The following is a 17625-nucleotide window of genomic DNA, read 5'->3' as shown; positions in this document are numbered from 1 at the left end:
AGCCACGAGACTCTGCGATCTGGATACCGCTCTTCTCTTCGCTCTCTATGTCCGCCGTAACCGACAGAGGCTGGACGAACCGAAAACAGGACGGATAAGCGTCCACTGGAAACACGCGATCCTCGAATTGAGAACGACGTGGATAGAGATCGCAGCATTTCCATGCGATCTGACTTTTGTAACGTCCTGTACAGCGTCCTGTACAGTACGATCTATATCCGTGGTGCTGATCCAGGATCTCACGGGTTTTGGTTGTCGCGGACTGTATCCTATCTGTTTCGATAATTCTACGGTCGTTTTAGTGTGTCCACGAGCGTGTGATAGAAAATAAAGAAACAAAATTCTTGCTGTCTTGAGTTTCACTTTCCTAATTTCGATGTTCTTGGATATTCCTCGTGACATCCAATCTAGTGACTTGCCAAGTCGTTCTAGACTTTCTGCAGCCTTATTTTATCTATCGATCGCGCACGTTCAAATTCACCCGCCCTGAACCTAAAATCCAAAGTAACAACACGGTCAAGCAATTTTTCCGACTCCGTGTCAGGCTTCCATTACCAACGACGAACACGCCAGTCGTATGTTGAACCGTGTTTCCAATTTAACCAACTTTCCCAGCTTGTGCCAGGCTTTCCCCTGTCTATGATTTTATTTTACCCATCTTTACTCATGAGAAGCAGAAACGATCGCACGTGTCCGAGTTCGGAAATCTTCCCTAAACGCCAAATCCAAAGTAACAACGCAATCAGGCAATTTCTCGGAACTCGTGTCGCAATACCCAAACACGCTAATCGCCGCGTTTCCATCCATTTTTCCATTCCTCGTTGCATCCGTCACGCTGTCAAGCGAACGAAATTGCATCGACCGGAGAAACGAGGTTGCATCAACGATGATCGAGCAACCGCGTTCCAATAATCCGCTCATCAGCGAGGATTAAAGGCCATTCGTCGTCGGATCGGATCGACGCTTTTCGGCGAATGAAACATATCGCGGAGACAAAGGTGGATGATTGCTACCGTGGAAAGATGATAGGAACGTTCTACTCGTCGTTCAGATCGTCATCTGTAATGGAAACCCTCTGGAAATAATTGCTCTCCTTTTGCCCTTTTATCCAAGAACCATCGAGACATTCGTCGTTCCTTTTCCGACGTTACACGTGTCGGATCGAGTAAATTGAACGGTTCAAAGTGGAACAGAAGGAGACTCGATCGAATCCGCGAATCTTATCTCTCCCAGCGCGATTGTAGGATCAGGATATGTATTGAATGTACGTACATGGACATAATTGATTCATCTTATTTTCACTGGTTACATATGTGGCGGCACATGAGTCACAGGATAATTCAAATCGTATTGTTGTTTTGCCTCGGAGTATCAAGATCGTGAGGATACACGTAACGTAGGAAGAAATAAATTCCGGGCAATACAACGTCGCCGCTACGTGCAAACGAACAAAGACGAATTCGAATTTTCCGACTCCCCTCCGACCAGTATAATCCGATCGCGAGCTGATCAGCTATTATACGAGTTATCGATTAACCCCTTAACCTACGATTTACGTTCGAGAATTTTGAGCCGAAAACGTAAACAAACTCGCGCAGCCTTCGAGCCATTCGCGCGACTTGTGTAGCACGTACTACGGGCTATGCCCGTAATATTTACGTTTGGCCCGCTCATCGTACTACGGGCTATGTACGTAGTTGTAGGTTAAGGGTTAATATCTACGAGTTATCTGCGAGCGATTTGCGAATACGTTTGTACGAGCGACTTTGGACATTGTCTATATTTATTTATAATTTATTTAATTTACTTCAAATATATTTGACGGGTTGCAACGGCAAGTTCTCGTTACCGTTTTATCAATCCTCTACAATTCCACCCCATATATTAACTTTGGAAACTGGTTAAGGCATGGTAGTCAAAAGTAACTGCTCCATTGAACGTTTGAAACGATGTAAGTTCAACGCTGATGCAGAAATAACATTTCAGAGAGGAGAACCAAACTTGCGAACTGTACGTGTGGCTGTTGTATTAGGCACATACGCTGTATATACGCACAATGTTCTTTGTTTTATATTAATTTATCGAATTATGCACGAACGTAATAATAGAAATAGAACGAAACGGATGATACCTAATTCAGTAAAATAATATAAAGCAGAAATTGTTGTCCATCTATTATCACTTTATAAAACGAAAGAAACTTTTCGGACGACCTAATAATATAGAATTAAATTGCAACGAAACGACTGTTTCACTTGTCGATTCTGTTATAGACAGGGCTCGCCATTTCTTCATGACGAGTATACTCGTCGGAAACAGCTAACTGGTTAAAGAGACGTTTCGAAATTTCTTTAAACTGGGGCAAAGCATTCGTTCGAACTAGGTCTAAACGTACGTTTACGAGCAGCCACGCGAAATCCCGGTAATATCTGCCGATCTTCCGATATTCCACGAGGAGGAAGAATTTTCTATAATCGTGGACCAAGTTGGACGGAAGGAAGCAAGCTCGGAGGAAGTTAAGCCTCTTGCTGGGTAATTCTTTCTAATTTGTCGATACTCGAAGGGGCAGGATATTCTCTTCGAGTCTGTAAAGGAGCAATAAGAAGATCGTTATCGATCGTTGGAAATTATAATTAACAGGATGGTGTACGGAGCGAGCCTGAAACTGTAGCGAAGAGCCAGATTCGAGATTTTCGCGTGAAAACGGGCATTCGACTCCCACAAGGATGATAAATGTGTTTCTATGGTAGCGGCCGATGATCGATACGAAGAAGCGCCGCTGGAGAAAGTAGGGCGTAATTTTCTTCGGATTCTCTGGCGCGCGCGTTGTCTAACTTTTTGATAGACATTTCCAGCTTCGGACGAACATTGTTCCGGCGGAGTTATCGATCAACGCGTCGTTGGGACGTAGCTGAAGCTCTCGTAGATCGGCCCATGCCCTTTAAATATTAAAACGCGCCACTGCTTCGTTTTCTGCTGGCGGTACGCGTCTCGTTCTTTCCCTTCCGGGATATCCTTGTCGTTCCAACGACGATATTACGACGGGAATAAATGTAAACCGTACGTGGGATCACGGTGCTGCGAGATATCGCATTCAAAACGAACTGGAGATACACTCACGTTCGTAAGTATCGGGACATCTTTCTGTCTCGTGTAACGCGAGATAATTCGTTCGAGTCAGTGTTTTTTGACCTATTGCATCTCCTGACACGGACAGAGCAATTGCCGGACTGTGGATTTTTGTGCAATTAAAATAAATTTAAAGTGAACATCCGCGGAATGAATATAATGTACAAAAGTATATAAAATAACGCGTGTTTACTCGCCACAATTTTTAGTAAGCGGACCAAATTACCGTGTGCGTTTCGTTTCTTTGGTTCTCTTGGTGAAAACACGAAACTGCATAAAAATTCGCGCTTATTAAAATTCTGCGGTATACTAAAAAATATATGATACTTGGTTCAAGAGAGGGCATTCACACCGGACGGCTATTGTTGGTTTTATTTGACAGCCTAAGGAGAAGCAGGTCAGTTCCCTTGACTAACGTAGTCACATATTGCATGTTCGAAAAATTCTTGCAGCACCTGTTGAAAATATTCGTGTCATCGAGCGAACGATTAGCCGATCGATTCTACGTTCGTGCAAGGCAACCGTGCCATAAATTTGCAAAAACTGTTCGCAAGAATGGGAAAGAAAAACGCGACGAATATGAATTAATTACACGCACACTGTATATGCATCGTACACGGCCCTAATTTCGTTGGTGAAATACGAATTAAATGCAAAACTCGCAGGCGTTTATTTCGAATGTCAAGGAGAAATCTTGAAGCTGCAACAGAAAAGATGGAAAAACAGGAGCGTCAGGAATGGTTAAAGCAACGATCGTGAGACTAGAGCTGCTATAAACGAGAAGGAATTTAACGCTATTACGCGCAATCAGATTTTTATCGTAACGTTGAATGTATAGATCCTTTGCTTGTCTCAAGACTCGATCTGAGTTTCGAAATCGAACGATAATCGATAAAGGCTTTGATAATTTCTGAATTGTTTCTCAGGTTAATCTCGCTTTCGCCAAGTGTTTTAATACTTTCGAGCAGGAGTGTACGTATAGGTGAAACTCGATGCAAAGAGCTTCGTTATGTTCGATTTAATACGTAGGGACGGCGCAGACGATGATGCAATTAGAAGATCGCGAATTCAGGTTGAGTCGTGTCAGGTTGCAGGGAAAGTAGAAGCTAGGTTTAATTTAACCCGGGCAAAGTGAAATTTAGTCGCAACTCGGTCTAAGCAAACTGAAATCTAGACTCGGCCGACGACACGAGAAACCTAGCTTTAATTTAACCGAGGCATGTAGAAACTCTAGATCCGAGGGCGAACGTAGGTGCGAAAATTTTGGGATTTACGTTGACCTACATTCGATCTATAATTTAATCTAATCTAACTTCCAAAGTGCTAATCCAGGCGAGCGATCTGGATCTACGTTAACCGAGAACTTAAGAAGCCTAAGGCTGCTTTACTCCGGATCTCGGGAAACCTAAATCTACGCTGACCTAGACCTACGTTCGTTTACCTCTTCTTGGGAGCCCTACGGCAGCGTCGCCCTAGGCCTCGCAATTTTATCTCCGAAAGATCTTCCGCTTTATAAAATCTAAAGACTGTCTTGAAACTTCAAACTCGAATGCGATTCTTCAATTCCGCGGATATTACTTTCTCGTCCAACTTATTATTTCGCAGGGATACTATTTTTCGTTCTCTTAACCATTTGCGATTTCTTCATAGGATCTCAAGATTCAAATGATCAACGCTAACGCTCTCACATTACTATATCGTCGACTGACGAGACCTATTTTGAAACACGGATGTATAATCCAGTCACCGTACTGTAAATCTCGCAGCAACGATATTGAGAATGTACGGCATAAATTTGACGCGCTGCCAGACATAGCGGTCGCCCCGTGGCATTTCATTTTCACGACTCTGATATAATCCCCGACAATTGAAATCTTCAGACATTCAGCGACAAAGTAATAACCAGTTTGACATTACGTTTATAAGTAAAATAGCCAAAGGTTTTATTATACTTCGTCCTCCAAGATGCTTAACAGCATACTCTTTGTTACGTGCAGCATCTCGCAACATATGGTTATTTCAATCGCATAAATCGAACGTCTCTTCGCGCTATTTCTGTCTATTAAGAATATCGATATATTCGGCCAATCTCTAGCAACCCTGAGACGCTCCTCACGGCGTATACTATAATTATTTCTTCTTAGTTTACGCTCAAACTTGTACGTCTATCTCCCTCTTCCCTTCTCTTTTCTTTGTATAATATGCGCATATATATTATTTTCCCCTGCGCTACAGTCTTTCGTACCAAAGGATTCATCCTATAAATAAATAAATAAATAAATAAATTGAGTCTCCCCTAACTTGTCGTACGACGCTATTTCTCCGCTCCGTATAATCCCAAATAATCCCTCTTGCCGTTCTCCAGTCACAGCCACGGTCTGACCGCGACATTCTAAAATATGTCTTTGTTTACCGGTAAGCCGGAAGCTTAGGCGTCACTCGTCTCGAATCGATTCGGTTTCTCTGCCGATACGGGTCTACGTTACCAGTTGTTCTTCTTTTCAAAGCATCGATCAGATCTGGAAAATTATAACGAGAGAAAAAAAGTTATTCTTTGATAAAAAGAGCACCGACGCTGCTTACGTCGAAGTTGGAGCTACCTTCGTCTTGATTCTTGCAACCCTCGTTTCTCCATTCAGCTCGACCAACCTTACCTCTTTTTTCGCTCGTTTCTTTCGCGTCCTTTTCTAATCTCTCTCTCTCTCTCTCTCTCTCTCTCTTTCTTCTCATTTTTTCCCTCGTTGCTCCCCTTTCCTCCCCGTGCTTTTTTGTTCCTTCAGCTATCCCTGGTAAAACATGTCACCCTCTCTCTGAGTTGTATTCCTCGCGAAGACGTTCTTGGTCCCTCTTCGTATCCCCGAGGACAAGCGTACCATTCTTCAACACGCGTTTTCCGTATTTTCCACTGGATTCTTTTTTCCACGGCTCTCTTCGTTGGTCGAGACGGGCAAGGTTCATGTTTTCCAGGCTGACAAGTGGTTCCTCGTTTTTCGCGGTCGCACGAGTGCCCTTCTTTCTGTTTTCTACCTGTTTTCTTCCCGTCCCTTTTGCCCCGCGCACGACGTTTTATAAAACGTATTTCTAGTTCTTCGTTTCCTTTTTCTCGCGCACAGTCGACGCCAGACTGTCAAAAAACAATTTCGCTTTGTCTTATATTAGATACTTTGCTCTCTCGTCGCACAGAGCGTTCCATTCCAATTGTCCACTCTCAAGTTCTTCAGCCTCGCACAAAGGATTCTCGAGCTTCTAACTCCAATTTGAGTAGCGGAACAGAAGGGCCACGGTGTTAACTCGCTAGTTTATTTATTTCGTATAAATTTTAACTTTCGAAACACCGTACGTACATTCTACGTGAAAATGCTACCTGATTAAAATTTCCTTTGCATTCTCTGTTTTACAAATCTGTTTCTTGTTTCTCGGATAGACGTGTTCACCTTCGAACAGCTACTCTTTTATGAGCGAATAGTCTAATATATATATATATATTGGGTTGGAAACTAAGAGATTGCGGATTTTGTCAATGCCACCTAATGACAAAACCCGCAATTATTTAGTTGCCAACCCAATATATAACCGTGTCACTGTGACTCGAAGTCCAATTCTGGGTCTTCCTTTTCCCAGTACACAAATTGTGTCAAATAAGATACCAAGTATCGCTAATCGATAACAGGAAACGCGTCAAGAACTATCTGGCAATCGTTCCCTAGCATCTAAAGCAAACTAAGAGATCCACACGTTAAATGTAATAAATTCGTGATGGCTGTCGTGGCACCCTTGATGGCACTCGTTCGTGATTCAGCGCGTTACCAGTGTACACAGTGGCTCGTAAGTACGTGGACATTCTGATCGATATTTATTAACCCGGTTATTACCAAGAATACATGAATTAATCAAAAGTAATTCCTCTGCTCTGGTATCTTCTTTTATTATCGGAATTAGAAACGTGTGTACATCACAGGAAATTTCAACTGTTTATTAAACATCTTATCAGTGGTATATTAAAATTAAACACATAACTCGTCCAAGTAACAAACGGTTTTAAATAATATTATTATTGCAATCGATCGCGGCAATCTCTTGGTCGATTTGGAAGATCCTTTTTCATCGTTATTTCTATCCGTATCTTGACGACTAATAAGCCTGACCAGCTAAGCAGAATAAACTCCTTAAATACCGAAATTCGGAGAAATAGCCGACGCGGATGAATTTATTTCGCTAGAAACGGTATAACTTAAACAGTTGCGCGAGAGATATTCTCGAATTTAATCACAAGCAGGTCCGTAAGCCAACGCCTAATCGTACAGGCTCTAACCGTCGATATATTCTCTGCTTTGAAGCGGACCTTACCACCTAGCAACAGAGTCCTCTCCCCACCCCCATACTGTGACCTGCTAATATGTAAAATGCTCAGTTTTTCTATACGTACATAGCGTACATACATATGAACCTATACAAGCGTGTACATAGGTTTCATTTACACTTACTGCAACGCTTATAAATGTCAATCTCTTTATCGTATATTAACTTGCAGAGGCAAGTTTTGTCGCGTCACGATATTCTACGATAGCTGTAACAAAGGACAAAATGTTGGACCTCTTCTTTTCTCGATATTCATCGATGACATACAAAATGCACATAACGACGACATGAAAGACACGAAAATCTTTGAGGCAATAAATACTAATCTTCGATGTTATTGATCTTTAGGAAGACGTCATCCGGTTCGATTGTTGCTCCAGTGAAAATCTCACGGATCTCGACTTAATCAAGTTCTACCGGAGCAGGTTCACTCGCAGTAAACTCTTTGATTCTATCGTTGCTGAGAGCCTTCGGTATAGTCATCGATTCCAATCTCACGTTTGCTGACCATTTGGGCCATTTAGCCACGCATCGCCGCTATTTCTTCTAGGATTTCATTAAGCTTAGCGCTATGGTCGTTTCAACACAATCCCTACATCTTAATCAAGCTTAACGCCTTCCTTGTATTCCCTGGCGTCCACAATGACTCGGTCATCCAACAACCTCATACGATCAGACAGAGAAGCCAGCTATAAAGGATCCAGCACTTTTTCCAAGGTTCATTGCTTCTAAATCCGGCTAAGATATAAATTTTGTCCAAAATTTCGCTAACGAGTAATTAGCCGACGAAGCTATTTTTCTATTCCTAGTTCTAAATGGATCTGTCGACTGTCCACAATTACTTCGTATTAATTTCCATTATTTTACTTTTCCAGTCTACCTCTTTGTTCTATCTTCCGTACTTCTTCAGATTTGGCTACATGAACGCTATATCTCGTGTATGCGAGTCAGGCGATACCTTACGCAACAGTATCATCTTCTTCTCTACCTCAGTGACAACTATTTCCGGCAATCTTAAAGGGAAGGTTCACGCAGCCTCAGCTAGTTTCAGTTTAGTTTATTTGCAATTAGTCTTAGCAATTTGTTCGTCGCCCAGCGTCTGTATCATTCCGATACTTGAATACCTTCCTGCAATTTTATATCAGCTTGCCGTGAAAAGAAATCTTCCCTCGCCTAGTTAACAAATTAATAAATCGAAATCGTCGGCAGTCTTTCTATTTCTAGTTCTCTAACTAATTTATACTCCGCGAGAAATAAGCGACCAAATATTTTCCAGCTGTAGATGGCGAGATCTATCCTGAAAACCGACAATACGGCGGCTGATACGGTGTATCCAGTTTATCATCGGCGGAAATTAAACTAGTTTCGAGGCCGGCCAGAAACGATATTAGCCAGGCCGAATAATCGCCGTGGAAAACTGGGCCGCGTTTATCGAGTGTCGAGGCTCGATCCCATCCTCGAATCTTGCTTTTCTCTGTTCCATTACGTTCGTATCGCGATTACGAGATCATCGCGCTGCGCCAGTCCCAATCAACTTCCCCTTGAAAGCGATCTATTGTTCCATTGGAATATCGGGCCGAAGTTACAATTGGTTTAGGCAAGGAGGATCGAAAATTACGGGCGAATCGAAAGGGCAGAAAGCTACGGGCGTAGCGGGTTGTGGTGCGGTGTTGCGCCAAGTTGTATCATAGACCGCTTGCGTGCAAGTTGGAAGGCGATGCTCCAAGCAACCGGGCAATCGAGAGTTTCGTCTACGAACCGAAAGCCTAGATTCGTCGAAACTTGTAATTGGGCCACGGTGTAGTTCCATCGAGAATCGGTTGCAGTTCGGTGCGTGATCGTAAGACGCGAGATTCGAAACAGATCTTTGCAACTTTGTAGCTCTGTAGATTGTTCCAGTTTCTGGTTAGAACGTGGGGATGACCGTAAGTGTGTCACGATTAATGCCTACTATATCGCTGAAAACTCTGGCAACTTTGACCTTCGTCGCGCCGAATAGGATCATTTTTGTAATATGCTGCAATACGTGTAATCTGCACGCGATAAAAGAAAATATTATTATTTAGGAAAAGTAATAAGTTTATAGAATATTTATACGATATAAGCGTATAAAAGTTCAACATGCGGAGCAAAGTGACTCTATTCGATCGTTTATGTTTATATTATTTTTGATCCGCGGTGAAGAGTGTACAGGTGTATGGAATACGCGTAATACAGAAAGTGTATAAAACATAGTTGAACGAAAACATAGATAAACGTCTATTTAAGTTTCGTCTCGTTAATCGCATGGACAAAGATACGCGGTTTAATAATCGTAAATCATTGACACGAGTGGGAGAAGGGAGAGAAAAATTCCTTGTTTCATCTTTTTGCAATTTTGCAATCTTCCTGGCTACATCTTAAAATTTTCATCCTGAGCAGGCAACAGAAAGTAATTTCATTTCCTTTTGCCAGTAAAATCATCGAGTCTTCTCGACTGGCTGGCTTTCTCCTTGCAAATCAGCCTGTTTACGGCATCAGTTGAATATTAATCGAACTCTATGACGAGAAACTTCTGCGGAAAACTCGGAGAAGTGTTTTTTCTCGGTATCCTTCGTGTTCGCCGACTTCTTCGCGGAAAGTTGTAATTGAATCGGCGACGCACTCGCTTCTTTGTTTGAATTTTAATCGAATCCTCGGCAGCTTCTTACTGTCGCTGGCGTATCGACGAGACCGGGTAGTTTCCGCAATTTAATGGACTCGATTATCGGGCATAAACCCGGCCGCAAGGACGTTCCCCTCTCATTCGCCAGTTCTCTCGCATAATTGACCGAGCCGGTTGCTTTTTTTCTGATGAAACTTTCGATTTTGCGAGTATCAAAAGCTTGCATACGACGTTGTTTCGCTTTACAGAGTTTCAACTTGCTTCTTCCCTCGTCTTTGAAATTTTCCTGAGATTCTTTCCTTTGGATTATTTTTTAATTAACATTAAAGAATCCTTTCGCGACACAAGTGGCTAAACTTTGATACGAAGGCTAAGCTGTTCGTCTAAATTATTACAAACGTGTTACACGTGGTTTAAGCTTGCCAAAGATCCAAGAAACGGAAGGTCGCTGCTCTAAGCCTAAATCAGTCAGTGGACCATCGATGCACCGATAAATTGCTTCAAATATATTTCAAAGGAAGCAATCAACTTCCCCTGCGAGCATCCTCGAAGCTCATCAAACGGCCCAAAAGTTCCATCTTTTTTTCTCCATATGGCCTTCGAGACGCGTGTTGAGAAAACGAAAGAGGGAAAATAATATAACAGGATGAAAGAGAATAAAAAAGAAACGAAAGGGCGGTTCGAGGGAAGAAACGAGCGAAACGAGCGGTGTAAAAGGATGATTCGGAAAGTTTTACAACGAAAGGCGAGGCTCTCCTCCTTCTCTCGCTCTCTCTCTCTTTTCCCCTTTCTGTCTCCAGAGAACACCCATGAAATTCTCGGCCGCCATATTTCTTTCGCCTGCCCCTCGGTGCTTCCTCCGCTCGCCTTTAAATCCACCAACGCCAACCTCCTGTGCTCGACCATTGTTTCCCCGGTGGGGCGAAACAACGAGACGAACGAGAAAGGAGGTCGGAACGACAGGGAAAATTGCCTGCGCCCCGTTTGCACGCGATTTGCAGGGAAAAAAAATGTAGACGAGCCTGGCTGATTAAGAGTCGGAACGCGGCAGATCGCGGAACGCGTTTCGCAAATTGTTTCAAAGCGAAACAATTTGATATCGGGTTGGCGATATGACCGGCGAAAAAACGGAACCTCGCGCTCGATCAACTCTTTTGCGTATTCATTAAACATCGAATTCTTGTAAAATTAATATTTCATTGGCGATTTGAACAACAGTCGATCAGAATCCTCTTTGAAAATAAAGAGAAGAAAACACGGAATTGTTTGGAACGTAGAAATATCGCGAGGAACAATGTGAAAAATCCTAAATGGCCAGGAGAAAGTTTGAGAAAGAATTGGCAAGCGATGGCTATCGTGTTTGCGATTAATCGAGAATGAAAAAGAATTGAAATAAAACACAGAGATAGAAAACTGCAAGTCTTTAAATATTTATCAAGTGAGGATTGAACCAGCCGGAAGTCCGACCGGTCTCCGATTCGAAAACGATGCTAAAAGCAACAGACAGAGGAAGAAAGAGAAACGACGATAGAAGAAGCAGGAAGGAAGGAGAAAATAAAAATAAAACAAAAGGGGAAAACGGTAGGTGAACGGTTGGAAAACGATAGGGTGGAAAGTGCTCGCGCAGCTCTGGCTTTCCAACGGATCGTTGCTGATAAAGCGCGATAAGCGGCGCCGCGACACGTTATAAGGACGGAAACGATAACGCCGGCACATTTCCAGAGGAACGTCGACTCGCTTTTCCGCTCGGTCTTTGCGCTTTTCGAGCAGCCGGATCGACGCGACGCGGACGTAACCAGAGGATAGATCGGGCTGCAGCAGGTTCGTGTCTCCAGCAGTCTTGTAACAGGATACACACCGGCTAATTGAATGTGTCCGCGTTTGTGCTCGGATTAAATCCCGCGGTCAGGATTCGTTAGCTGTCGTGCTGCTTGCCGGGTTGTTGCTGTTGTCGCGACCGTTACGCCGATAATCGCCTACACGCAGATCGATGCCAAGCTCCTTTCCATGGATTTTCAACGACGCTTGGATGCGCGCCGCTTCACCATCTTTCCAGGTGATTCCACCCAAACGTTTCTTCTGTTTATCCTTCACCGAACGGAACGAGACTACGATCCTTACCGGGAAACGATACGAAGTATCTGTTGCGTGCTAAAGAACGGTAGAATTCTTTTTTGTTAACTCTTAGCGTAGCACTGTTTGCGGCTGGTTCAACTGCCTCGACTTCCTGGTGTCCATACATTCCGCGAATTTCTTAACTCACGTTTCTTCTCGTGTTAGCTTCAGCCGGAACCAAGCAGCTTTTAAGCACTCGTTATACTCGACGATCGAATAAAACTGTACCGCGGCTTTCGAATTTTTATATCTCAGGTTATCGCTCATTTTAACAAACAGGACAGATCGCTATGTTCCAAGGAAGAGTGCAAAGGTTTAGAACTGAAACGAAAAATCATAAATGCCAATAATATTTTTTCTACATTTTACTCAAACCTGAGGTATATTCTTGGCGCGAGAGAAATACGATCGGGCGGAAAATGACCTGAAGAAGGTGCAGTGAAGTTACAACAGGTGCAGTGAAAGTTACAAGGAGTCCGTTCGACGAAAGGCTCGAGCTTGAAAGAGAAGGATATTCTTTCGAATTAGCGTCTTATTTTCCTTTGTGTATTATTCTTTCTTTGACACGAGCATCAAAATCATCCAACGTTAAACGAACAGCGTTCCTTCTTTTTCCGTGTCCTCGTAATTCGATAACGCGAAAATTCCTTTTTATCGTGACTCTATCGCGACCGAACAATCCGACTCTTTCACCTACATCCTCGAATACGTTTTACAGAGAACGCATTAAGCGACAGACCATCAGACGCCTTCGTCGGAATCGTTTCCTGGTAACGATCATCCGTAGGCATCGATTCTTAGGCTCGATTCCCATCAAAGAGATCCCAATTTCCGTCGATTTGTTTGGCGCGAGCGATTCCTCGACACAAAAGCGCCCACCCACCACGGGCATTGTTGCCATCCAGAAGCCCTCTCTAATGATTCAGGATTACCGTCGGTCGACTCGTGAAACAGTTGTCTAACGACCGTCTCCGCCTGTCTCTCGATTCCAATCCTCCTAGTCATTTTCCTTGTGCATCTTCGATGTACATTTATGCACAACGAATGACTGTCATTTAAAAAGACCGTTTGTATGGAGGAAGGTTTAGCCAGGTTCGAATGGAAGAGCGCGATTTAAATTGCCGAGGTTCGTTGCTTTTTAATACGCAGACTGCTACGGTGGTCATCGATGACACGTGTTATTGGATTTGTTGGAGTGTTTGAAACTTGCATGGACTAAGAAACGTGGACTTTTCAACGATACGACATTTTGTAAAAATGTTGCGCATAATAATGTCGCGGCTGCCAGGGCAAAATATAACATAGAATTCGCGCGTCGAGTAGAATAAAGTGAAATTGATCGAACGCGGCGCACGATTGGCGCGCCGTTTTCAAGAAGCAACGAAACGTAATTTCTGATAACGCGCGAAGAAAATTTGCTTTCATATAAACACACTTGGTCGGTTTTGCCTGCTTTTCGAATATCACGACGAAATACTGGAAATTCGATATTTCACGTTAAATATTTCTCAAGTAGCGTAGCTCAATAACACGTATCCGATATTTTTCTGGTAAATATTTTTCAAGTACCGCGTCAAACGATTTTCGATACCTCGGTTTCAAATATGCGTCGAAATAAATAATATAACAGACACGGGTATCCGATATTCTCTTTTGATCTACTTCGTCCGATATCCCGTTTGGAAATATATACCCATCTTCTAAGTAGCACGCTATAACTGCAGACAACCGGTGCGCTTCGATTCCATCGAACCAACTCAAAATACCCCTCGAGCAACATGCTAATTCCAAGTTTCATTCCTTGGTAATTCCCAAAGCCATTCGGTTCGACCCGAGTCTCTCAGCAACTAAAGCGACCAACTTCAGCCGTCATCAATTTCTGATTTCACTGTACGCATATATCAGTATTCAATTTCTCTTACGTTCTACTTACGTTCATAGCCGTTGGCTATTCGCTGCTCTATGGATATTTATGGAAATTTAAATTTTTACGAGAACGACCGAAACAGGAGCATTATCGTCGTTTATTTCATCCGCTAAATATTTTGACGTGTACCGCACTTTCGATATTTTACATACCTTCACACCTTGTATGTATATTGTATTGTATTGTATATATATTGGATGCACTTTTGCATTTGTAAATTTCCCGTAAATGTACGAAAATCTGCATCTGCAGTCTACTTATCAGGCACACGCGGTATCGGTAATCGTAAATTTCAACGCTTTGGTAACGTCGTTATTTCTCTACTCTTCTAATTTATGGATTTAATCAGCCTGGCTTCTCGGCGACTCGTAGATCCACGAAGACGAAAGGAGCAATATTCCCGATTGGCCTCGGGTCAACGATATTCTCGCCAACAGTTTCATCGACCAGAAATCGGCCGTGAAACAGGCACGTTCACGAATACGAGCGACGGCAACGAGAAGCTTGCGATTCTGCGCCGTAAACGATCGAGTGTAAAGTACTCGATCGGACCGCGGCGCCGAAGGATTCCTTCAGGACCGCAGAAATCGAGCCTCGGCTCGTACCCTTCCACGTATCGCGATAGCAAACGCAAATTTATAGCCTCCGGTTCGCTCCTTCTTCAGCCCCGCCCTTTCCCTCCGTCCCTTTCCTTACTTCCAGCCTGTTCTAAACGCTTTCGAGCTGTTGCAAATTGCTGCAGCTGTCTGGAGAATACTGATTCAGTCGTAGAGTTCGCTGCCGACTCCCCGGAGGAGGATTAAACCGTGGGGTTTAATAGTGAATTGTAAGAATGGGTTTTGCGTAGTGACGCTGCGAATGTTAATTGCAGTGGATTTTAACGGATGGTAGATCGTGCGATGTAAATTCGAAACGAGACCGCTACGTTCGACACGCGTTTTGCTACGAGCTGTTTATTTGTTAAGTCGGTTAACTCTGAGGAACAGAAAGTAGAGGAAATCGACCAAGTTGCGGATGAGATTAGCGAAAGCGTTTCGGTGCTTAAAATTTAAGAAATTTTAAAAGATAAAAGTGACGGATTATATTCACAAGGCGGACGATTTTTCTAACACTGTTTAACACTAGAACTACCGATAGTTAACACGAAGCTGTTTCTACCAAAACCAGTGAAAATGACTGGTCTTTAAAAAATACGTAATAATAGAATATTTGTATATTTATTGATTTATTACTTTCTTACAGAAGCAATTTCACGTTATGTAGTACATTTTTGGTATTATGATCCCTGAACGAGGTTTGACACGTTTATAAAATCGTAGAACCAGTCATTTTCACTGATGTGGTATTTCCAGCGTTAGCATCTAGCGATCTAGCGATCGATCCAGAATTTTCCTGATAACCGATATCGTCATATCGAATGATACTCAGTACAAATTTTAAAAACGTGTGGCAAATTGTACAAAACGAGGAAACTGGTTAATTGGGTTCGATAAACAGATTGCAGGACTCTTGTACACTTTGACAAATACCACTCATTTTCACTGGTATTGGTATAAGTAGCCTTGATACAAAATTGTTTTCAGTTTGAATACATACGAAACAAAATAAAATTCATTATATTATTCTTTTAGTTATCGCTGTGAAAGTCATTACATCATTGTGGAAAAAAATATAAGACGAAATAGGAATTTTAAAATAAAATTGTAAAACTGGTCAATTTGACTGGTGTGGTAGTTCTAGTGTTAAATATAGTTGGAGCTAATAGAACGCATATATGCGTTCTCACACAACCATTCAATTTTGAGCTACGTAGCCATTCAATTTTGAGCTACGTAGCCATTCAATTTAGGTTAAAAGTGGCGTTAAAGTGGCGTGATAAAAAAGACGTATAGATGTTACCCATCTCACATTCTGATGGTTCCGTTGAAACAAGAGAAATTAATTATCAAACTGGCGAAACCCAAAGTGTGTAGCAGACTACAATGCCTTTCGTAAAAAATACGCAGCCCACGGTGTGCTTCTTCGTAAAGAGTGGGCAGCCCACGGCGCACGTTTAACGTCGGACAACGCAGCGTTCAAAGAGTTAAAAGCGTAAATATCTATAAAATGTGCTAAATCCGACACTAAAGAAGATCAAATAAATAAGTAAAATACGTCAATTATTATAGAATTTAACCCTTTCACGTGCCATTTTTCCGGATCTAACTGGTCAGAAACGCACAATTTTGTTCTTTCAATTGTTTCTTGATTGCATGATAATATACTTTTCTGTTATTTTCTTCAATTATGATACTGTATCCTGCTATGTGATATATCTCGATACGATAAGATGCAAAACGCGAGATAAGAAATAAAGTGAAACAAATGTTTTTATAAGTACGAACAAACAATTGTACTTCTATTAATAGAAGAATCGATTGGTTGACTACCTCGCAAGGACACGAGCGTTAAAGGTTAATGGACGGTGCAAATTTCTTCAGTTACGTTGATGAAAATAGGGATTTGCATAAACATCTACATAACTCGATTCAGTTCTAACTGAGGTCAATTTCCCCACGTTAATGTGCAATTTAAATACATTAAGAACTGTATCCCCCGGCACGATCAAAAGCGGCAACATTCACAGTGCAACGAGGCAATTTCTACGCTCTTCTCAAGCGATATTCCATGGTGTCTGTTGCAGGGAGTGTTCTATGTTCCTGCGTATTTTCCTGATCAAAGTAGAACCTGCGAGTAAACCCGGACTTTCGAGTTGCGTCTCGAAGCGTATCGATATCGTCGCCTCGCGGCCAGCAAACAAGCACAGGAAAGTGTCCTCTCGACCAGAGGAGAGTGCAAGTACTCGGCATGAAGGGTGAGTCCTTTAAAAGTTGCCTCGTTCGATGCTCGACCTATGGTCGATCGACCACCGTCGATAATTCTGACCTCTTGTTCGTGGACACAATGCTCTCATCTACGTTGTTTGCGTCGTTAGAAATTAACCACTAACCGACCGCCAACAGATCGTCCAATCTTGTTGCGTGCGCGGTTGTTATCGAACCGAGAATTCTCAAAATGATTTCTTATTTAGTTATTCGCGTTAGCAATTGATCCACCGAAAATAGAACGAATGATCCGATTTCGTAGTTTATTTAACGATCTCGGTATATTTCCGGTTACTAGTTAATGGACTCGATGATAAATTCATTCGAGTTACATTTCATGGACACGTGGACTGTTAAATCTACCGATTTCATCGAGACACGACTTCGAGGCTGAACATTTAGACTGTTCTATGACAGTTAAATGATACGAGAAGAAAGACAATTTTCTTATATGACGCCTAATGTCAAATTCAGGTTCAAACACAACTGACAGATCTTCCACCTCGATTTTCTCGAAAACTAAGGAATTTTAACGAAAATTTTGTTCCACCTTTCATTCTCCATTTTTTCTTACTTTTTCTTAATTC

The 17625-nt window shown here is 42.3% G+C and overlaps 1 protein-coding gene, 1 long non-coding RNA gene and 1 pseudogene across 7 annotated transcripts in view; 1 reads left to right on the top strand and 2 right to left on the bottom strand.

Moving 5' to 3' along the window:
* Positions 1 to 17625, top strand: part of LOC126918036 (uncharacterized) — a 178052-nt gene that overhangs the window by 36981 nt on the left and 123446 nt on the right. For 5 of the 6 annotated variants that reach the window (XM_050725603.1, XM_050725606.1, XM_050725601.1 and 2 more), the window contains one exon: positions 16858 to 17028. The exons of the other annotated variant lie outside the window; for it this stretch is intronic. In XM_050725603.1, coding sequence (XP_050581560.1) covers positions 17022 to 17028 — 7 coding nt within the window. In that variant the 5' untranslated portion in view covers positions 16858 to 17021. The remainder of the gene's footprint in view (positions 1 to 16857; positions 17029 to 17625) is intronic. 6 annotated transcript variants of the gene reach the window in all.
* The window catches only part of LOC126918072 (uncharacterized), a 195045-nt gene that overhangs the window by 68780 nt on the left and 108640 nt on the right, over positions 1 to 17625 (bottom strand). The window lies entirely within an intron of this gene.
* Positions 1 to 17625, bottom strand: part of LOC126918046 (uncharacterized) — a 254831-nt pseudogene that overhangs the window by 157433 nt on the left and 79773 nt on the right.

The sequence above is a fragment of the Bombus affinis genome, chromosome 6, assembly GCF_024516045.1.
Source record: "Bombus affinis isolate iyBomAffi1 chromosome 6, iyBomAffi1.2, whole genome shotgun sequence".
NCBI classification, from domain to species: domain Eukaryota; kingdom Metazoa; phylum Arthropoda; class Insecta; order Hymenoptera; family Apidae; genus Bombus; species Bombus affinis.
The sequence above is the reverse complement of the archived record's forward strand: the minus strand, read 5'-3'. Positions and strand labels throughout refer to the sequence as shown.